The following is a 22,103-nucleotide window of genomic DNA, read 5'->3' as shown; positions in this document are numbered from 1 at the left end:
CGAAAAAAGCTCTGTGGAAAGCATTAAATCGTGACGACACATTAATAACACGTCATTTATATTGTGGTATTTGTAAAGAACATCTTGGAATAGGAAAAAGCCACTCAAAGAATGCTCTTGTGGTTCATGTGGCCCTGATGAGAAATCTGAAAATACTCATTATTTTCTTCAGCTTAATTTGACGAGCCAATTATCTGAACTTTTCAAAGTACCAGATATTGAAAAATCTTTAAGTTATCGATTCACAAGAGAAAAAAAAGATTTATCAGCTATAGAAGATATATTCGATGGACAAGTTTATAAGGATTTGTGTTTACCTGGAAATTTTTGGACAATCCATTAAATTTTTTCACTAACAATCAACACAGACGGTTGTCAGGTAGCTAAATCATCAAAGGCTAGTGCATGGCCCGTTTACTTGCAGATTAATGAATTACCCCACACTTACGTAAAAAGCACATGCTTTTGGCTGGAGTTTTTGTAGATTTATGCCATCCATCTTTGAATCTTTTATTACGTCCGATAGTCACGGAAATTCAAGAATTAAATAAAACTGGAATTGATTGGAAGACCTCAGAAGATAGAAAAGTTAAATCAAAATTTGTAGTGACAACTTGCAGTGTTGATTCCCCAGCCAGATCTCTAATTATGAGAATGAAACAATTTAATGGATATAATGGATGTTCATTTTGTTACGCAATGGGAGAACATCGTGGAAATAAGCACATATATCCACGAAGTCACTCTTACGGAAATTTGCGAACTGATGAAGAAATAAGAGGTGACATGCTCACTGCCTATGAAACCAAGACAACTACTAATGGTATTAAGGGAATTTCTTCATTAGCTGGTTTGCCAGAATTCGATCTGGGTAAGGGACTTGCCGTTGAGTGTTTACATGTGTGCTTTTTCTTGGGAGCTGTAAACAGCATACAAATATATTTCTTAGTGTAACAGATTCTCCATTTTACATTGGAGATCCAGTTAGTAAACAAAGAATTGATAATCGCTTACTATCAATAAAACCTCCTTCTCGTCGTTCTCGACTGCCGCGAAAATTAGAGACGTTTAATAACTGGAAGGGCTCAGAGCTAAGAAACTGGTTAGATTATGCTGCTCCATGCTTAGATGGCATATTAGACATGAAATACATCAAACACTTCACTCTTTTATCTCAAGCTGTGCATTATTTGAATGGAGATTCTGTATCAACAACTGATCTTGAAAACGCTGGAATTCTCATAGAAAAATACGTAACACAGTTTGAAGAATTGTTTGGGTTAGACCAAATGAGTTTTAATCTACATTTATTACCTCATCTGGTCATAACAATTAAGAATTTAGGGCCTATGTGGGCACATAATGCTTCAATCTATGAATCGTGGAATAAAAAAATTTTGGACAAAGTAACAAGTCCTCATGGAAGAGCTGACCAAATAGTTACACGATTTTTGATGACCAAGTTTATAGAATCGACCGTTTATAGTAATGCTATTTCTGCTGATACTAAGAAATTTATATGTAACACTCTAAAAATGCCTAACTTGAATAATGAAATCGTAATAAATAAGAATTTTCTAACATTGAGCAGCCCTGAAACTATTGTCCTCCAAGAAACTGAGCTCAATGAACTTCGAGAAATGGGTTATACTCCAAAAAACTCCCCGTCGTCATACGCTAAAATCAAAGTGAATGGAATTGATTACATTAGGAAGAATGATAACGATAATAAATTTTGTAACTCAATAATATCTTACAACAACGGGTTCGGAGAAATATTATCTATAATTGAGTTTGAAAATAAAGATAATTGTATAATTCAAGGATTTTTCGTAAAAGTTTACATTTAAAAAAAAAATGCTTATGGTACAAATTACATTAAAGAAGTAGAAATAAGCAATGACATAACTTTTGTAAGCAACTTAAAATTAGTCCGGCCTGCAACTAAAATATGTACAGACATGGGCATCTTTGTTTTTGATCTTCCAAATTGTTGGGAAACAGACTAATGACAAAGAGATTATCAAGAGTATAAAATTTATAAATATATCAAGTAATTAATCCCTCAAAATGAATAAATATACAATTTTTAAATGACTGTACATGAAAGGAAGAATATAGGAACTGTCTCTATTATTTTACGAAATTTGTTTCTGTTCAATGATAAGAACTACGAATACAAATTATGGTAACAGTTCCTATAACTTCTATAAATATTGTCCCTAATTCAAAGTAATGGATCCTATACTATTATGGGTAATCAATATTTCATTGTATAAAGCTGATGTATCTTCATTAACGAGTTAATAATAAAGTTAAAAGTGTACTTTTAAAATTGAATTTTGATTTTGATAAAAAAAAAAAGTAATTTTTTTTTGTAATTTTGATATTTTTATCATTTTTTTACGAATATAATCTCAAAAGCTTTCGAAAATCTTCAAAAAAATTTTTTTCAATTAAATCAATAAATATTATTTTATACTGTAAAAGATGCATTATTTATTATTAGTGTGTGTTAATTAATAAGTGATTGAATTTGTAAATATGCATTCTCTTCTACGAAATGATAAAATCCAACAAATTTTGCAAAAATTTCCTCATTCCATAACAAGATTAGTTCAAGGTTATTCCAAACATCTACACTGTGAATTAAATATGAAAAAAAAACATTTCGAAAATTTTTTGATAACAGAGAGTTTTTGAGTATACAAGTCATTTTGCTGACTCAAACAGAAAAAATTTCTTTAAATAAAATGGATATTGTTGTGACAAGAAATTAATTTGTTGAAAATTTTTTACCATTATGTTTCTAAGTTGAAGAAAAAAAAATGGTAATTATTTAAAAGTGGGGTCCACCATTTTAATTTTAATTTTTTTAAACAAATTTTTTTTTTAATTTTGATTAATTTTTTAAATACATAAAAAAATAAAAATTTGAAAAAAAGTTGATTAAGGTAAAAGCCCCAACAGATGATCACCAATATATGATCACTTCCATGTATTTGTATATCTACACGGAGAGAAAAATGTGGAAATCATTCCTATAATTTATATGAAATATTTTCCCATACCATTTTCGGAGCGATTACTTAAATCATGGGAATTATACCCATAATTTTTGGGAAATGTTACTATAATTATGGGAACGATACCTATAATTATAACTGTATTATCGGCATGATTCCCCATAATATATAGGAACCATTCCCATAATATTATAGGAATGATGCCTTATAATATTTGAGTAAATTCTTTTTCACACAACTGTGGTATTTAATTAATTTTTTTAACTGAATTTTTTTTTTTTTTTTAGATTAAATGATTCTTTTTTATAATATATAAATTGATAAAAAGTTATCAGTAATAATATTTATTATTTTTATTATTAAATTAATCAGTTCTAGCAGTTGATATTTTTAATCTTTAATGGTGTACATGCTTGTAAATTAAAAAAAAATTAAAAAAAAATTTCTTAAACAAAATAAAATTTCCAATGGTTTTGAAATTCCAAATTTTCACATATTTTCGGGGCTCAACGTACACGGAGAGAATTTTATGGTAAATACTATCATCTGAGTATTGTAAAAAGCTCTAAAATACTTCGATAGTAATGAATACTACCTTTATTATTATAAATACGATATAAATTATTACAGTTACCACCAATATAGTAATTTTTACCATCTTTTATATTACTATAAGATTGTATTTTCAACTATCTAAGATAATTTGATTAAATATCTTGATAATAATTTTTAAAATCAAATTAATAATTTCTACAATCTTTGATGATAATTATTACCATCAGAGTTTCTATTTCATCAAATTTATATTTATATTAAATAAAAGTCATTTCTAATATTAATTAGAATAAAAAAAAATTAATTTTAATTTTCAGTTTATGTCTACCACCACATTATTATTATTATTATTATCATTATTATTACTAGCAACCTGCAGTCACTATGTGACTGTCGTAATTTGTAAACTATAAATAAATAAAATTTTGCCTCATGAAATAATGAGTTTTTTTAAATTGCACTGTACTTTTTTAACTATTGACGTTTTTAAAGATATAAGCTCATCCCGATGTTACATCTATCAAGAGCTTTCATTTCATTACGCATATACATTTATATATATATAAATATATATATATATATACATATATATATATATATATATATATATGAAAAATGATCAAGTGGGTGTACTTGAATGAAAGGTCTTGATGAAGTGGAACATCGAGATGAGCGAGAAGCTTCTTAAAAATGTCAATAATTCATAAGATACAAGGTCATTTCTTAATTATTGACATTTTTAATGATATAAGCTCATCCTGATGTTATACTCATCAAGAGCTTTCATTTGAGTACCCAAATGCATTTTTGATATATTTTTCACATTTACATATATATAATATAAATAAATATATGAAAGGTTGGTACCAATGAAAGGTCTCGATGAGTGTAATGTCGAGATGAGCTTATATCTTTAAAAATATCAATAATTCACAAGATACAAGGTCATTTCTTAATTAGTGACATTTTTAATAATATAAGCTCATCCTGATGTTATACTCATCAAGAGCTTTCATTTGAGCACCCACATGCATTTTTGATATATTTTTCATATATACATATATATAATATATGGGTGATTCTCTGTAAGTGATCGTCTTAAATCTGTACAAAATTGTCCGGCCAAATTATTTTTGATTTTATTAGAAAAAATTAACAAGGGCTACAAAACTATCAGCTTAATTATAATAAATAAACAGCCGAATTAATTTATGCTTTTTCGATATTTGTGTATCTTTTGCCATATAACACGACAGGGGACTGACTGCCAGGGGACTGATTTTTTATCAAATTGAGAAAATCAAGCAAACTATTTTAATGCATTCAACTTTTCAAGTTCTCCATGAATGTTTACATTAATTAGAATAATATTAAGACTTATGGATCCAATTTTATAAATAATATTAAATAAAAATAGCTGCCAGGGGACTGAGTTTTGAAGTGGCCCAGATACATATTTCCAGCATAAACGGTGCTTTGACACTAAATAAAATGGCGATAAAGCGCTAACAGCTCTATGGTTATTAACTTAAGGCTAGTTAGATCCTTATAAACCTTACAAAAGGTAAAATAACACGTTGGATTTTTTTTTTGGCTTTGAACTTCTGGCAGGGGACTGTTCTTGAAATGCCTGGGACAAACTTTTGGTTTAATGAATTTAATGAAACAAATTAATTTTCAGTACTTTTTATTGAAGAAGATTGTTAGTTAACTAATTAAGTTCATAAACATTATGGACCAAATTATATAAGATCAATTTTTATTTGCAAAAAAAAAATTTATTAGCAAAAAAATATATAATAATTACTTTTATACTTTGACGTGATTGCTTCATTATTAAGAAAATAAACTTTTTCTATTATTATGTGCGTCATTCCCTTATAATATTATAGGAACCATTCCCATAATATATAGAAGTTATTCCATTATCGTATAGGAACGTTTCCAATAAACTATGGGTATTGTTCCCCATAATGAGTATAGGATTGATGCCTATAATGATCATTTTATTATAGGAACCATTCCCCATAATTTTGGAAAGGTTCCTATACATTTCTCTCCGTGTATATTTACAAATATCGATATACAAATACACGATCATCTATTGGGGCTTTTACCTTACCACAATTTAACAAATTTTCCAAAAATGTATAAATTTATTTGACTTTTTTAAATTAAAAAGAAAATTTCGTTAAAAAAAATGAAAATTAAAATGGTGGGACCCCACTTGTAAATAATTATCAAAAGTTTTTTTGATTGGAAAGAACAATTTTAGATAATAGAAAATTTGTGAATTATTATCCAAAAATTGTTCTTTTTTCGAAATCTACAAAAATTTTTTTTCAACAAGAAAATTACTGTTTGAAAATTTTTATTCTGTCAACTCAGAAATAAAATTATTGAAAATTTTCAACAAATTAATTTCATTGCAGCATTGTTCCTTTTTTTCGAAAGAAAATTTATTTCTCAGTATACAGTGGGATTTTTGGGTAAATATGGTGTATTTCTGGTATTTTTTATAAATAGTAAAATTCCAGCAAAAATACGGTAATACCTGATTTCGAAGTTTAGAGTATCGTCAGTGTAAGTAGGGTGTAATACCTATGTTTTCGTTGCTAACAGTGGGATTCTAGTGTAGAGACGGTAACGCACGCTTTTTTACACTTACGGTGGAATTTCAGTGTAGGGACGGTGTAACGTACGTTTTTTTTTCATTCACGGTGGACTTCCAGTGTAGAGACGGTGTAACACACGCTTTTTTTAATTTTACGGTGAAATTCCAGTGTAAAGACGGTGTAACACACGCTTTTTTACATTTACGGTGGGATTCCAGTGTTGAGACGGTGTAATATCTGTTGTTTACATTCAAAGTGAGAATTCGGTGTAAACACGGTGTAATGCAGTAGATTTTAATCACCGCTGTGCTTACACTGGAATTCTACTGTAACACACCGTGGTACTCTGGTGTAAGTACCGTGTAATTTTTTCACATTTACACCGTGTGATTTTAGTGTATTCGGTGTAAACGGATTCAAGTTAGGGTAGAATTTTTATTTTTTTTGAATTCTGAATATTTATTATCGATAATAATCTTTCATTTTTTTTTCTTCAAACAAATTTTTTTTCATACTTATTTTCTTTATTTATAAACATTCTACTCCACAGATTTTTGGTTTAATATTTTTTTTCAGAACTTTTAAGTATTAAAGATCACACCAGCGATAGCATGTGTACATGCAAGTATATGTGTGTGTATATATGTGAGTGTATTTATACTGTACACAATTGCGTACAACCCGTCACTGTTAGATCAATTTCTGGTGCTTTTCTCGAACTGTCACCAATTCTAAATACTAAACATTTAATGTTCATGAACATCTTGAATATTTTTGTTTGAGTTTTTTTAGTTACACTCATAACTAAGCAACGCTACTTACACACATACGTATCGTTACTTAAATAAACATTTTGTTTGAGGTTAGAGGTTTGTGATAATACACACAGTAAATAAGCAGTTGAAAAATCTCGCATGCACTGCTTGAATAAATCATAAATACAGATTCTTGGAGTTGTCTCTACTCCGCTAGACAGAAAGTTGTTAAGCATAACTATTTAAACAAACAAATTTTAAATAATGGCGGATATTAAGCAGGAACATAAATCTGATAGTGGTGAAAATTTTGCTATGGCTACTAATGTTGACCCGAAAAATATGCAAGAGTTAACGCAATTCGTAAGTTATTTTTTTTATTATATACAAAAAGTAGTTATTCTGTTGACCCTTACTCAAATAATTTACATATTTTTCAGGTTCAAAGTCTTCTTCAAGGAATGCAAGATAAGTTTCAAACGATGTCCGATCAAATTATTGGAAGAAATATCCTTTTTTATACTAATTAATTCAATTAGACATTAATTTATTTTTGTTTTACGCAAGTCAACAAACATTTGATAATTTTTCGGACTTTTTTTAATTAACAAATTATTGCTAAGAAAAGTCTGAAATTTAAAGTAATTTATTTAAAAAAAAAATAGTCAAATGTATGCTGATATCAATATCATTTATTTTTTATTTTATTGATATTTAGGGTCAGTTTTTCAATCCAGGATAAAATTTTATCCAATGATAAAATATATCTAAGTATATATTTAATATTTATAAATATACTGGCAATAATTTTATCCTGGATAAAATTTTATCTCGGATTGAGAAACTGACCCTTAATATCATTTAATTTTTTTAATTATAATCTATTCATTTTACAATTGTAGTCCACTTCATTAATTCCTTAACAAAGCTTACTAGATGAAATGGGAAATAGAATAGATGATCTTGAAAAGAACATCGCAGATTTGATGACGCAGGCTGGTGTTGAAAGTGCTGACAAATAAATACTTATACTACGTCATTCCTGCACAAATCTTCATTTCAACATATTTATTATCATATATATAAGTAGTATTTACGGCTCACTTTTCAACTTCAATAATATCGAATGGATTTGTGATCGTAAAATATCTTTAGAATTTTATTTTTTTTTTTTTTATAATTTCCTTTAAGTAATAATTATTTGAAGTATTTAAATTTATTAATAATATATCATGATATTGAAAAATAAATTTTAAATCAATACTCCAAATGTTCTTTTTACAACCAGTTTTTGTTTTGGTTTTGGCGAATATCATTAATTCTTTTAAAATTATTATTATTTTTTTTTCAAATTTATTGATTCCAATAATATGAAATAAACAATTTTTTTCAATTAAATTAGTAATATTTCAGTAGAAAAATGGAACAATTAAAGTACCAAGACATTGAATTCGAATAAAATTATACTATCCAATAAATACCAATGAATTATTTACTACTTAAGTATCACTATATTTTTTATTTTGCAATATCTTCAACAGATTCAGTGTCTCTTGTATCAGAACTTTCATCGTACTCGCTAACTTGCGATAACTCGGATGACTTCATGAGGGCTGCTTTCAAAGAATCCTGCAATATAAATTTAATTTTTATTCGTCAGTAACTTTATTTATTTTCCAGATCTTCGTACCATTGATTCGTTAGCACGGTTCATTTTTTTAAGCTGCAATGGTGATGGTGTTTGGTGATTCGATAAGTCAGTGAGTGAATACGATTGACGACAAGATGTTCTCATAACAGTATCAAATCGTGAAAATGTTTCCGAGGCATTCAGAATTTCTCGAAATTTCTAAAAAAAAATGAATATTAGTTAGTTTAATATTTCTAAGATATGTTATTTATACATATTAATAAATTACCTCCAAATCCTTGAATGTATCAATTTCGGCAATATCTTGGTAAGCTTTTGTAAAAAGCTCAACAGCTTTCGTGTGAAAACTTAACTCTATCATTACGAAATCTAGTAACAATGTTATAAGATCTTGCAGCTTACGTTTCTCAAATGTATCTATTTGTTCTTCTAATCCTTTAACAACTTTCAATACTTGGACTGTATTTGACATTGATTTCAAATCTGCTTGTGACTAATACGAGTAATTAATAAAAATATCGTGGTAGCATTAGTATAAAACCCGCATATTTTCTTTACAAGCTCTATGAAAACTACTTAAATTCTTCAGATTGTTATCATTAGGAATATTTCATTCAAGCAGTAATAATTCTGATAAAAAAAAATACTTACAACTGTCTGTGACTTTCCTTGTTCTTTCAGTAGCAGCTTATCAATGTGCTTTCTTCTGGCAAGTTCTTTATCTCGAGCTGAAAAAGTGTTTTTAACATCTTCACGTGCATGTCTACATATCATTGAATACTGAGACAGTGTTGAAATTATTTTTGAATCGATACGTTGAACTTCTGCATCTCTAAAAAATTTTAATAACAAAAGATTAAAGTAAATTTTTTTAAGGCCGAAAATTTTAAAATTTATTGTATTTGCTTATTTTTTCTTTACACAGTAATTAGAAAACAACTTACTTATAATCACCAATCACCGACAACGTTGCTCCAAAATTATGTAACCCACGGCTTAATGATTGGTTGACAGTCTCTGACATAGCATAATTTTGAATCACTTTTGCTAATTCATCATTTTTATCTCGAAGCCTGAAATAGTACGATAGAAAATTAAATTTAATTAAATCTAAAAAATTTTCGAATGAATAACTAGATCCTGCTGTGTCATAGTTTTTTTTTTTTTTTAAAGATCATAATTAAATTGATTAAATTCACCTTGCAGCTTTTCTCGCATATGCTGCGAATGAAGTACATAAATCAGCGAAATGTTTTTCTACTTTTGTTATCCTTTCTTGAACAAATCTTGCTTCTTGCTCACTATTAGAAAAGTCAAATTATACAATAAAACAATAAACTGTGTTAAATTAACTTATAATTATAAATAATTCAAGTAAGTAGCATACCAAATATTATTTTGTGATTTCGATTTCAACATTATTATTACTTTTTGGTTGTGTTTTTATTTATAAATGAACAACTAAACTGAGTTTTAAACTTAGATGCCATAAGAATGACAGCTAAAAACAAATTTCATTTGTTTTATTATTTCAACTATGTGTTGTATAGGGAACAGCTGCCTAACAGGTGGCTAATAAGAAGGAGGGGTTTTTTATACATCAAATATAATGTGAGAATACTTTTAGTATAACATTCACAAACCAATTCATTAGTTAAAATGTACACAAAAAAAAATTATAAAACATATTTTGTGTATCTGAATGTTAAATTAAAATGTCATCATTTAGTCAAAAAAAAATTATCTGTAGTAACAAAATATTACTTCAATAATTTCATAAAACTTATAAAACAAGTTTAAAAAAACTAGAAAAATAGCTATTGGAAGAAATTAGTTACTTAAAAATTCCAACTTACGCTTATTTAAAAATGAAAATAATCTAAGTAGCTTAATAATTCAAGATAGATTAAGTAAAATATATTTTACTCGAAAAAGGATTTATACAATTTACACAACTACCCTACAAGCCATCTTTGAACTTTCCGCTATTTTTGCGCGCTTTTAAAATTTACAAATACAACCCTTTTCATTATTAATTTTTAATTTATATTTATTTCACTTACTTATAAATAGGGAGCTAAAGGTTAGAAATTTTTCATTAGTCATTATTAACAAACTAATATTTTCATCTTTACTTGACATTTTTTTTCAACAATGATTAAGACAAAATAAATTGAAAAGTAAGTTTTAGTAAAATCAACTAACACCTAACAATTTTTGGTTTTATCTAACAAATAAATTAGTATTGAGAAAATATTTTTCAAAAATTGCATTCATGTTTTTTCAAAATTTCTATTTACAGATTTTTTTTTTCTAAAAATATTTTTCATAATTTATTTGTTAAAAAAATTCTAAAACTTGTTAGATGTCTATGATATACTTTCAGCATTATATATTATGAAGTTCTTTTTTTTTTTTTTATAAGAGGCTTGAATATAAAGCGCGGTCATAGTTGTTACTGTTATTTTTTATATTTAAGGATAGTTTTCAATACCTAAACCTTCATATATTATGTACCAGTATTTATCACGCGTTGATTAGCTGTGGAGGGTACGGAGTGCAGGGATTCCATGATGAGGGGGCATCGGATCATTGGAGACATCTGACACAACTGACACAAAATCAGCTGATTATGACAGTCATTGGGGTATATACACTCGTATTTATATACATAAAATTTAGAAATATATCATGAATAAACAACTTTCATGTGTACAAAATGGTGAATGTCGAATTAAATTCAATCCAATTTCGATGAATATTTAAAATAAAAAGTATAGTTATCAAGTTAATGCAACAATGAGGCTCATCTTAATTTTTATCATCGCTTTTATGTATGTTATCAATGAAACTAAGCCTTGGAAACTTACGGCAACACAAAGGTCACCAGTAATTTTTGGTAAGTTTTATGTATTTATTTTTTTACTTTAAAATATCGAAAATTTTAAATCAATGTAATAATACTTTTTTATAGTTCCTGGAGATGGTGGAAGTCAACTTGAAGCGCAACTCAACAAAACTGTTGTTCCTCATTACCTATGTGAAAAAGTATCCTCAGATTATTTTAATATTTGGTTAAATCTCGAACTTCTTGTACCGATAATAATTGATTGCTTCGTAAGTATATAGCTGATTGCATTATTTGTGTGCTTTTATCCACTGTTTCATTATAGTGATACATTGTTAAATTAACAATATAACAAAAAATAACTTTTTTTTAATCAAAAAAAAATTTTTAATTATATTTGAAAAATTTATTCTCAAATTTGAAGAAAAAAAAATATATGAAGAGTGAAAAAATATATGCAATAAAAATTTCATCAAATAATAAAAAAAAAACTGCTATTATTAAAAATTATAACTTTAATTTACTATCGAAAAGTTTGAGTTTTATGAATCAATTAATTTAGTCTTGAATGCATCAAATAAAACATTTTAGTGGTTACGCAAGAATTTATTTTTTTCTATCTAGATTGATAATATGAAATTAACATATCACAATGATACTCGAACTACAACTAATACTGAGGGTGTATCTGTAAGAGTACCAGGATGGGGTGATCCATTTTCAGTAGAATATTTAGATCCCAGTAAAGCATCTCCAGGAAACTATTTCAAAGATGTTGGTAATATGTTAGTAAATCAATTGGGGTATGTAAGAAATTTATCTCTTCGTGGAGCACCATATGATTTTAGAAAAGCTCCAAGTAAGTTGAGTATTTTATTTTGATCTGACCTCATGATAATTTTTCATTCATACTTATCAAATATATTTTTACTTACAACATAATTTTTCAAATAGATGAAAATGGAGAGTTTTTTATTAAGTTAAAGCAGCTTGTAGAGGAAACATATGTAATTAATAATAAAGTACCGATAACTTTGATTGCTCACAGTATGGGTGGACCCATGACTTTATTATTTCTTCAAAACCAAACTCAAAAATGGAAAAATCAGTATATAAAGTCATTGATAACTCTTGGAGCTGTATGGGGAGGATCTGTAAAAGCACTGAAAGTTTTTGCTGTAGGAGATAATTTAGGCGCATATGTTCTTCGGGAGAGTATTCTAAGAGATCAGCAAATAACCAGTCCAAGTCTTGGATGGTTACTTCCTTCTAAATATTTTTGGAAAGATACTGAAGTGTTGGTGCAAACACAAAAGAAAAATTATACGCTACTTGACTTACAACAATTTTTTTTGTAATAATTATTATTAATTTTGAAAATGCTTTTTTTTTTAATAATTTAGTGTTATTTTATATTGTGTTAAAATATTTTTTTATTTCAGAGATATTAATGTACCAAATGGATGGGAGTTTCGTAAGGATACTGAAAAATTTCAAGCTAATTTTGCCGCGCCTGGCGTAGAAATGTATTGTTTGCATGGAGTCAACGTCAGTACAGTTGAAAGGTAATTACAGAAAAAAAAGTTTATTTTGCAAAATGTTGGTACATTATATGATTTTTTAACTTTTTAATTTAAAGTATTATTAATCTTATAAAATTGATTTTTTTTCTTGATATACAGATTATACTACAAGCCTGGTGTAACATTAGATAGCTATCCACAGCTGATTTTAGGAGATGGAGACGGGACTGTTAATTTAAGAAGCTTAGAGGGTTGCCTTTACTGGAAAACTAAACAAAAACAAAAAATTTATCACCAAACTTTTGCAGGAGTTGATCATATGGAGATATTGAGAAATCAACATGTTCTAGATTATATCAAAACAACTTTAAGTACAATTTAGTCATAATTCTTAATAAAAATCATTGGAAAAACTTAAACATTTTAGAAATTGTAGATAATATTTTTTTTCATAGTAGTATCTGTTCAAGATTGAATTACTCAAGTACTTAGATTTGTAATAAATGAATAATCTCATTTTATATATGTCTGCATCACATTAGGTAGGTAAATTTAACTCGGATTTTTGTCAATTTTTACGCATTAGGAATAATCATTTTAGATGGTACATCTTAAAATAGTATTTTTCTTGGTTTAAAGAATTATTTTTCTAAGAAAACTAGCGCGAAAATCTTACTAAAAACATTCTTTCAAGTCTTCGAAAAAAAAAAATAAATAAAAAATTGAATTATAATTTTTTAGTTGAATATTTATTGGTCAAATGGAGTTATAATGTCTTTAATTTGAATTGATGAAACAAAACTGACGTTGATCAACGTAATGTACGATATTGTATTATTTAAAACCAAAAATATTTAATAAGTAATTCATCATTAATGCTTTTTTAAATACTCTTTTATAACTTTAATAATTAATTTATGCTTTTTTATAATTTTTTTGTCAAAAATAGGTTTAGGAATAGCCATATATTTTTAATAAATATATATGGATAGATATATTTATGAATATTTAGAAAATGCTAGAATGTATCTTATCTCTTGAACATTTTAATAATATACATTCATATAAATACAGTTCTTTCTTTGTTATACAAAAGCAAATTTGGAAATAAATTTTCTTAAGATTTAAAGTGTTTAAAAAATAATATTTGGTATCAACACGTAGTAAATTTTATTTGCATGTATAGTTATCTTAACTCTATTTTTTGTATCATTTACTGTTTGTGACTATTTAAAATAGAATGGTTTTGAAATCTAGTGTATGATTATAAGTCGAAATTCGTATAAAAGTTCTCACATATTTGTAAGTTCGAAACTTTTTTTTCTTTCAAATTAGTTATCAACATAAGCAATGTACTTATGATGTTGAACATAATTGATATCGCTATGAGATGAATTTGTGTAAGCAATCTTGTACAAGTTCGTATAGTTTCTTCCTCAAAATTATTATAGTATTGAAATGATGACGACCACACATTTCCAGTATCTTTATTTTATCAGAGTATTTTAAATGGATCTAACTCTTCAATTTTTCAAAGTAAATTATTTTATAAAAAAAAAAAAATAATTACAAAACAGATGTTAGAAGAATAATCCTACTTTGAAAACCGTTATAATAAAATACAGTGAAAAGATACCTAAAGGATAATATTTACAAATAACATATATGAAAAGTTGTATTATTCCAATATTTACAGATTATATTCTTCAAACAGTGTTTTTAAATACTGCGTTGCATAAAAATGTTACTCAAAAAAATGTTCTTGCCTATTATGAATATATTATTATAAATTTTGTATGTAAATAAAAAAAAAAAATTATCAAAGTATATCAATTAATTGTGTATTCGATTATTCAATCGTTCATTTAATATGACAAATTTTAATTATGTTTATATTAGTATATTTTTAAAATTTAACAATCTTATGAACAGTTTTTGCCCAATGCACGTTTTAACAACATGTATAAGTCGCATACTAAATTTAATATCAGGTAATTAATTATTTATTGATAATTGAATCCAACGTAAAAGCAAAACAGGAATGGTCAAATATTCCGAGAGGAAATGCTGAATTTCACTAAATATTTTAGTTGGTTGTTCAAAAGAATCTTCATTTTATATAAGCATTTATAATTATCAAAACAAGTATAGAAATATTAAATTTTTTAAAACAAACGTGTAAAACTTAAATCAACAAATAAAACCATAATTAACTAATGTCAGTTGATTCCGGAACCTGTTTTTAAGAATGCATATAGTCCAATTGCTAAAATAGTAACGACAGTAATAGTCCGATAACTTTTGAAATGATATGGCAGTCTTGATTTTGGTAATGATACTTTAAGTTGGCGTTGTTTTTCCGAATATTTTCTACTGGCTTCGGCTTTTAATTTCCATTCTTGCTCTTTACATCGCCGTTTTCTATCATAATCATGTACATCCTTAACTATTGATTCAGGTGGATAGTCATGGTATAAAGTTTTTGCATTTGTTAATAAATCTTCAAACGGCAAAGTACTGGGTAGCTGAAGTAAATATTACTTTGTAAGTAATTTTAATTTATAAAAAAAAAATAATAATTATAATAAAATTAAAAATACTTACTGTACACAACACTTTATGTGTATGCCCCATATCAGGTGTAGTATTAAAGATTTCATTAGCTCTATGGGCAACGATTATTGTACTAAGATACAAAGGCATTAACAGCGGAGAGCTAAGAAAAAAATCGAATAACCGATGCAATAAACTTCGGTTTTCAGAATATTTGTGAGCATACCACGTTGTGTACTCTGCCAAAGCAAAATGTGGAAATAATTCTACGCTGTTGAATCATAATTATGAGTATTATTTTGTATTTCTATTTTATAAACGTATATTTATCGAAATACTTTACTTTTCAAGATGTTCTAACAAAGATGGATGGACTCTTTCCAGAAGAGCAAATATAAAAAATAATTCTTGGTTAACTTTTTCCATTGTTTGCTCCATAAATCTTTCCAAAAATTCTGTTGATATCTTTTCAAGAACATGCAAACCTGGTTTTAAACCCATTACAATTAATATTGTCGCTGCTACATCGTTGTAACCTTGATAATAACTAAATGAAAAAAAATTAATTAGTCAAAAGTTTTGTATTTATTATATTGTAGTTGCATAAAAAGTTTGATATTTGTTTGGAAATGGGGACTGCCATATTTCTGGAAATAAAATTTAAATGATTTAAATTTTGTTAAACATTTAATTATTTCTTTTTTGTTTTAAAGTTCAAAAATATAATAATTTGAACAAAAAAAATTGTTAAATATAACAATTTTTACTTTAAAAAAATGTAAGAATCAAGAATTCGGAAAAATTTAATAAAAAATGTTTCTTTTTACAAATTATTGTTTTCTCTGACGTAGAATACAAAAAAAAATCGGAATTGCCAAGCTTATTTACCCAAATTTTATTTAAAACTATCGATAAGCATTCCTTTTTTTCAACATTAAAAACTTCAGAACCGAAAAAATCATTTTTGACTATTTTCATAATTTTTATCTTAAATGTCCTTACTTCCAAACAATTACCAAAAATTTATATTTATACTCATACTTCATATTTGGATGTCTATGAAGAACCCAGCAAATTATCCTTGTGAGGTCATTGTGAAAATTAGCCATCTCAGTGTCAGTTGCATTAGTTGGTAGGTGACTGCCACTACGAGCTACATCTTTTAATATTTGTTGATATACTTCATCAGGTATATGAGTATGTATATCATTCAGTTCTTCACCCACATAATTTAATTCATCATCAGTTAATCTTAGTATTTTTGGCCATAATTTCCTTCGTATATCATCTAAAAATCAATGTAAAATTATTAAAAAATTGAATACTATTATTTGAATTTGTAATTAATTATTAATAATACCAGTAACGAATCCTAGACTACTAGACCCAAGTTGTTTGAAATCACCATACGTAAAATCTTCCTTAGAAATATTATTCCGTATGTCATCGATCTTGAGTCTCTCCGAATGAGTGAGGTCAACTGAATTCGGACAATTATCTAACAATAAAATAGGTTCATAATAATAATTTGAATAAGATTTACCTGACAAATTTATATCAGCAATATCAGGTATTTTTTGTACTCCATCAACCCATGCTAAATATGAATCCGGTAAAGATACAAGCGGAACTCGACTTTCATTTCTATCTTGATTATTCATAGTTAATATAATTTAATTTGTCGTAATCTTTTTGATAAGACTTTATTCCCACCATTGAAATGTTGCATGCCAATTGAAAAATTTTATAACCAGAGCGCTTCATAACTTGTTGATAAATTAAAACATCTTTATCAGTATTTTGTTTGATTTTAATTTATGATTTATGATAGTGGCTAATAATAGTAATAATAATTAATAAACACAGCATTGTATAGAAATCATAAATAACTTCAACAAATATTCATACTTAAATGCGTGTATACACATGAATATAGACACATTTATACACTAAATATCATTTTACTTATATGAAAAAATGATTGCAATCTGCTGTAATTAGATATTTATAATACAAATTATGTTCTATGAAATTATAATAATGTTTGTTATTTAAAATATTTATAAAGATAATTTTAATAATAATAGAGCTAGCTAAGCTTATTGAAACTTTTTTCAAATAAAAAAAAATTATTTTAAAATTAAAAATTTTTCTAGAAAGACATACTAGAGTCTATTGCACAGCAAAATTAATCGATTATATCGAGCAGCACATACGACTTGCAAGCTTATTAAAATAAATAAATTTGACACACTTAATAAGTAATTTAATGTCTGCTTTATGATAATGTTTGTCTATTTTATCATGTGCTGTATTCAGATTAACCGCACTATCGCTCCGGGGAACTATCCATTCAAAATTTAAACTTTAACATAGGTTTAATTTATGATTTGTCATACATAATACTCTAACTAAAATTTTATTAATTTTTCTTAACCATTAATAGGTTTATAAATATATGTAGATAATAACTTTCATTTATCATTTTTACAGCTATGAAAAATCAAATTGTAAAATTTTAAATAAATAAAAAACTATTGCCTATTTTTATATTTATCTCAGAATTTTTAAGCTTTGTCAACAGATTGAAATAAAAATTTAATTTATTGATTTTTTAAAGTAAAATTAAAATATCAATATTGGTCAAGTAGAAATGGTAATGGAGGGTCATTTATTAGTTTAATTTATAAACTTGAAAATAGATATTTTTGCAGTTAAGTTTTATGAAAAAATTTCTTTAAATATCACTTTTTTTTTCTTAAAGCTAAGCAAAAATTTACTATTTTGAAGAAATATATTTTAAAACTTTTAAGAAAGGTTGCAGTAAATTTTCTTCAAAAATACCATCTAAATTCTAGACAATGTAATGCAATTTATTTAACAATTTTTATGTTTATTTTTAATTATTAAATTAATGGTTATATAAATATGTCATAGTACATGTGATTATAAAATTGCCATATATTTTTGTTATTCGGCTTTTGCCTTGGCATATAGTTAAATAAATAAATAAATTTGTATTACAATGAGCTAAAAAATTATCTTGGAAAAAAAGTAGGTTTTTTAATAATACCGATAACAACAGAAACCCATCTATGAAATATTTCTAGAACAAATTATAATAAATTATGCACCTTTCTAAATGCATTATCTACTTGTATTAAATAAATAGTAAATAATAATTTGTAAAATAGGTTGTATGTAGTATTCGAGTTTCCTGGACGAATTGTATAATTTATAAATAAATGACCCATTTATTAATTACATTTTGTTGTATACTCTACCAATATCTCTATTTCCGAGTATTTGTACACATATTTATAAATATATAACTTACGGCCTTTACATTTACCACAAAATATTGACAGTTCTGCAATTCATTACTTAAACTATAGATTTGTTGTTATCAAAACTGTCAATTACATATGACAACTTATGTTTTTTCGAATTTCAAATGTTTTATAAAAATATCATTTCCAATATCAATTTAATATGTAATATATTGCACTCAGCTAATTTTCTTTAATAAATAAGATCAAAAGAATAAGTTTAATTATTAATTTTTTTGCGTTTATTTATGAAAGCTGTCGACATTTAATACTTGACGTAACCTACTATACTTTTTACATCCATGTGTTTTAATTTCAATGCTACATAGTAGATGTATTTGTGTTTGTATCATTGATCATAGAATATCAAGATTATCGAAAATAATAAATAAAATACAACAGTAGAGGCAGCACTACTGTTAAAATTTTCAAAATATTGTTGCAATCGCGCAATTACAATGAGAGACAATAATTTATGCCTGCTTGTGTTGCTTGTTGCTTTGGTATCGATGAAAGTTTGGATTTATGAAAATTTGTCCAAATAAATACGAAAGTTTGTAAAAATGCTGATGAGTATAAATGAATAAAAGCACAGAAGATTTACGTATAATTGTATATAAATACAAATGATTCTATGTAAAATAGATCATCTGTGCAATTTTACAGTTGTACACATGACCAACTGAACAAATAAAATTCCCTCTTTTTAAAAATATGTACAACTAATAATATGTTTATTTGATTCTAATTCCAAAAGTATAAATGGAAAAATGAATATTACTATAAATGAAAGTTTATAAATTTACTAGCTAATAAAAAATATCATTTGAATAAATGATTAATAATACAAGTGTATAAAAAAATTATTGATACATGCATTCACTTAATGAACTCATGTATTCAAAAATATAGATCCGGATGTAAAAAAACTATGATAATCATTTGAACAAAAGAAATTGCAGATAAATTTATTTATTTATTTATTTTTTTTTTTTTTTCTAGCATACAGGTCTATAGAGATGCATAGGCATCTGTACATAGAGCTAGACATTAGATAAATAGACATTAGATAAATAATCGTAATGAATAAATATGCGGAAATGATTTTATGAATAAACAACATTATGATCATTAGTATTTTTAAGGTTGTATATAAATAAACATTTGTAAACATGATGATCGGTACAAATGAAGGCTGTCCGAATGGATATTTGAATAAATGAAATTCTATCCAAATAAATCGAGAAAAATGAACATCTGCATTAAAGTTAATCTGTAAAAATGAATATTTGTCCAGAAGTTAAATTGTCAAAATGAATATCGGTTAAAAAAAAGATTTCCACGATATCTCTCCAATAATTTTATTAGCATAATAGTTCATATATTCTAATAGATTTTACGTTTAGACAATGAGTTGTAAAAGTTGTATGAATATGTGTTTTACTTTAAATAAACTTATAATAAAAAAAGTAATGAAAGTTATAAAAGTGACTGCTACTATTTCTAAATCTAAAATATTGACAGTATAAAATTATTTACTAGAGGGAGATCGTGGAAATCTTCTTTTTAACCAATTTTAAAAATACTAATGATCATAATGTAGTTTATTCATAAAATCATTTCTACATTTATTTATTACGATTATTGATCCGCAATTTCTTTTGTTCAAATAATTATCATAGTTTTTTTACATCCGGATCTATATTTTTGAATACATTCATTAAGTGAATGTACAGTCGACGCTCTCTGTATTGGACCTCTCTGTATTTGACCGCTCTCTGTATTTGACCACATTCTTCCTCTGTATTTGACGATTTTACACAGCTCTTATGGACAAGGACGAGTCAAATACAGAGAATGGTCCTGTACGGGCGAGTCAAATACAGAGAGCGTTGACTGTATCATTAATTTTTTTATACACTTGTATTATTAATCATTTATTCAAATGATATTTTTTATTAGCTAGTAAATTTATAAATTTTCATTTATAGTAATGTTCATTTCTCCATTTATACTTTTGGAATTAGAATCAAATAAACATATTATTAGTTGTAAATATTTTTGTTATGTCCTGCGAGGTTACTAGATTCGCCGATGATGACACCTCGTGGACAAATGGGTTGTTTATTGTCACGCGGGATTTTATTTTATAATTTAATTTGAAATATACTTAAAAATGACTGATTGAGATTGTGTGGCAAGGTATGATTTTAAATGATAAGAGTTCAATTGAACTTAATGTTGATGTTTATTTAGAAATCGGAGAGATGGAGTGAATAGTTACAGCTCTCGGGGAGAAGTGAAGTCACAAAGTCTCAACTCTGACTGCTCAGCTTCACGTTCCCCCACTATGGTTATACGTATACACCTATACTATTGCTAGAACTAACCTTATACATAGTGCGTAATATACTATCTTACATGTACTTATATAAACTTATTTATATATAACACTTATTATTTGCGGCTGCGGCCGGCTTACATATTCATGTACCTGTATTTACCTGGCTTTAAATTCAGCACAGCGACCTAGGGAAACCGCAGAAAACCTGGTCGAGGTACAGACAGTAATAATAATATAATATCAGATCGTTGTTAACAATGATTATCCTTATCTATTATTTATTATTTTAATTAACATATATTCATTAGAATCAATTAACGTGTTATAATTTTAAAAGGCTTTTAAGGTATTATCTGCTCAATAAATTATATCAGATGCGGAATTTACTTTAATATTTGCTAATCATTTCTAAATTCAATTTAATACCATTTACTATTCAATTATTCCAATATGTAATTAAATTTGTCTAAAACCATTGTGACATTAAACCCATACATACATAATACACATGTTGTAGCGTCTAAATACTCATTTATTTATCAGTTATTTAGTTACTTAAAATAAAGTGGATAAATAAATTATTATTTATTTATTTTGTTGTTAAATTCAGTTGTAGTGCCTTGTTTTTTAGAGAACAAGAGACCGTTAAGTTTCCACACGTGTCTTTTATGGTTTTTCTTTTAAGGACTTGAAGTTGTCATGTGGCAAGGACACGTTCTGTGTTTACTCAAAGATTTTATGGTTTTTCAGAACCTAATACAATATTCCTTTGTATTATTTTCTCGACATTAAAGTTTCTCTTTCGAAGACACGTGTGCACTCAACGACCAAACTCAGCAATTAAATCAAATATTAAATCAACTTGGAATTTCTGAATCTATTTAAAATATAAACATAAATTTAA

The 22,103-nt window shown here is 26.5% G+C and overlaps 4 protein-coding genes and 1 long non-coding RNA gene across 13 annotated transcripts; 3 read left to right on the top strand and 2 right to left on the bottom strand.

The window, feature by feature from the left end:
* Positions 1–6,849: 6,849 nt before the first annotated feature.
* Positions 6,850–8,429, top strand: LOC123266843 (heat shock factor-binding protein 1). The gene is made up of 3 exons (XM_044731290.1): positions 6,850–7,314; positions 7,392–7,458; positions 7,885–8,429. Exons 1-3 carry the CDS (start codon positions 7,216–7,218, stop codon positions 7,971–7,973), a joined length of 255 nt encoding a protein of 84 aa, XP_044587225.1. The 5' UTR covers positions 6,850–7,215; the 3' UTR covers positions 7,974–8,429.
* Positions 8,285–11,055, bottom strand: LOC123266842 (protein FAM92A). 7 transcript variants are annotated; one of them, XM_044731287.1, is made up of 8 exons: positions 10,983–11,055; positions 9,990–10,103; positions 9,802–9,903; positions 9,547–9,675; positions 9,254–9,434; positions 8,871–9,095; positions 8,642–8,800; positions 8,285–8,580 (listed from the first exon to the last, which is right to left on the bottom strand). In XM_044731287.1, exons 2-8 carry the CDS (start codon positions 10,019–10,021, stop codon positions 8,470–8,472), a joined length of 939 nt encoding a protein of 312 aa, XP_044587222.1. In that variant the 5' UTR covers positions 10,022–10,103; positions 10,983–11,055; the 3' UTR covers positions 8,285–8,469. The 7 variants fall into 7 exon arrangements, with proteins under 7 accessions (XP_044587222.1, XP_044587224.1, XP_044587220.1 ...); XM_044731289.1 differs by lacking the exon at positions 9,990–10,103 and adding an exon at positions 10,666–10,679 and having other exon boundaries at positions 10,983–11,006; XM_044731285.1 differs by lacking the exon at positions 10,983–11,055 and adding an exon at positions 10,666–10,781 and having other exon boundaries at positions 9,990–10,174.
* An 86-nt stretch (positions 11,056–11,141) lies between these two features.
* On the top strand, positions 11,142–13,392 carry LOC123266841 (phospholipase A2 group XV-like). Its single transcript, XM_044731281.1, has 6 exons — positions 11,142–11,501; positions 11,577–11,719; positions 12,075–12,309; positions 12,405–12,804; positions 12,893–13,015; positions 13,133–13,392. Exons 1-6 carry the CDS (start codon positions 11,402–11,404, stop codon positions 13,353–13,355), a joined length of 1,224 nt encoding a protein of 407 aa, XP_044587216.1. The 5' UTR covers positions 11,142–11,401; the 3' UTR covers positions 13,356–13,392.
* Positions 13,393–14,297: 905 nt separating this feature from the next.
* Positions 14,298–19,193, bottom strand: LOC123266998 (TBC1 domain family member 20). Of its 3 annotated transcripts, XM_044731464.1 has the most exons (7): positions 18,864–19,177; positions 17,070–17,360; positions 16,887–17,006; positions 16,568–16,814; positions 15,870–16,073; positions 15,578–15,797; positions 14,298–15,498 (listed from the first exon to the last, which is right to left on the bottom strand). In XM_044731464.1, the coding sequence occupies exons 2-7, from the start codon at positions 17,185–17,187 to the stop codon at positions 15,193–15,195; spliced, it is 1,215 nt and encodes a 404-aa protein (XP_044587399.1). In that variant the 5' UTR covers positions 17,188–17,360; positions 18,864–19,177; the 3' UTR covers positions 14,298–15,192. The 3 variants fall into 3 exon arrangements, with proteins under 3 accessions (XP_044587399.1, XP_044587396.1, XP_044587397.1); XM_044731461.1 differs by having other exon boundaries at positions 16,887–17,360; positions 18,864–19,193; XM_044731462.1 differs by having other exon boundaries at positions 16,887–17,292; positions 18,864–19,192.
* Positions 19,194–20,983: 1,790 nt separating this feature from the next.
* On the top strand, positions 20,984–21,581 carry LOC123266972. The gene is made up of 2 exons (XR_006509924.1): positions 20,984–21,413; positions 21,537–21,581. It is a non-coding gene; the product is annotated as an uncharacterized LOC123266972 (long non-coding RNA).
* The last annotated feature ends 522 nt before the right edge of the window (positions 21,582–22,103 follow it).

Source organism: Cotesia glomerata, linkage group LG6 (assembly GCF_020080835.1).
Source record: "Cotesia glomerata isolate CgM1 linkage group LG6, MPM_Cglom_v2.3, whole genome shotgun sequence".
Taxonomy (NCBI): Eukaryota; Metazoa; Arthropoda; class Insecta; order Hymenoptera; family Braconidae; genus Cotesia; species Cotesia glomerata.
Note: the sequence above shows the minus strand (reverse complement) of the source record. Positions and strands in the feature narration are given on the sequence as shown.

Excerpts from the sequence above, each read along its gene's own strand:
- LOC123266843 (XM_044731290.1), top strand. The coding sequence starts at position 7,216 with ATGGCGGATATTAAGCAGGAACATAAATCTGATAGTGGTGAAAATTTT. Across the intron at positions 7,315-7,391 it reads TGCAAGAGTTAACGCAATTC|GTTCAAAGTCTTCTTCAAGG; the intron begins GTAAGTTATTTT and ends CATATTTTTCAG. Across the intron at positions 7,459-7,884 it reads CGATCAAATTATTGGAAGAA|TAGATGAAATGGGAAATAGA; the intron begins ATATCCTTTTTT and ends AACAAAGCTTAC.
- LOC123266842 (XM_044731287.1), bottom strand. The coding sequence starts at position 10,021 with ATGTTGAAATCGAAATCACAAAATAATATTTG. Across the intron at positions 9,904-9,989 it reads AAATCACAAAATAATATTTG|TGAGCAAGAAGCAAGATTTG; the intron begins GTATGCTACTTA and ends CTTTTCTAATAG. Across the intron at positions 9,096-9,253 it reads AAGGAAAGTCACAGACAGTT|TCACAAGCAGATTTGAAATC; the intron begins GTAAGTATTTTT and ends TACTCGTATTAG.
- LOC123266841 (XM_044731281.1), top strand. The coding sequence starts at position 11,402 with ATGAGGCTCATCTTAATTTTTATCATCGCTTTTATGTATGTTATCAAT. Across the intron at positions 12,310-12,404 it reads TGATTTTAGAAAAGCTCCAA|ATGAAAATGGAGAGTTTTTT; the intron begins GTAAGTTGAGTA and ends TTTTTCAAATAG. Across the intron at positions 13,016-13,132 it reads AACGTCAGTACAGTTGAAAG|ATTATACTACAAGCCTGGTG; the intron begins GTAATTACAGAA and ends CTTGATATACAG.
- LOC123266998 (XM_044731461.1), bottom strand. The coding sequence starts at position 17,187 with ATGAATAATCAAGATAGAAATGAAAGTCGAGTTCCGCTTGTATCTTTA. Across the intron at positions 16,815-16,886 it reads TAGTCTAGGATTCGTTACTG|ATGATATACGAAGGAAATTA; the intron begins GTATTATTAATA and ends ATTGATTTTTAG. Across the intron at positions 15,499-15,577 it reads CACATAAAGTGTTGTGTACA|CTACCCAGTACTTTGCCGTT; the intron begins GTAAGTATTTTT and ends TATTTACTTCAG.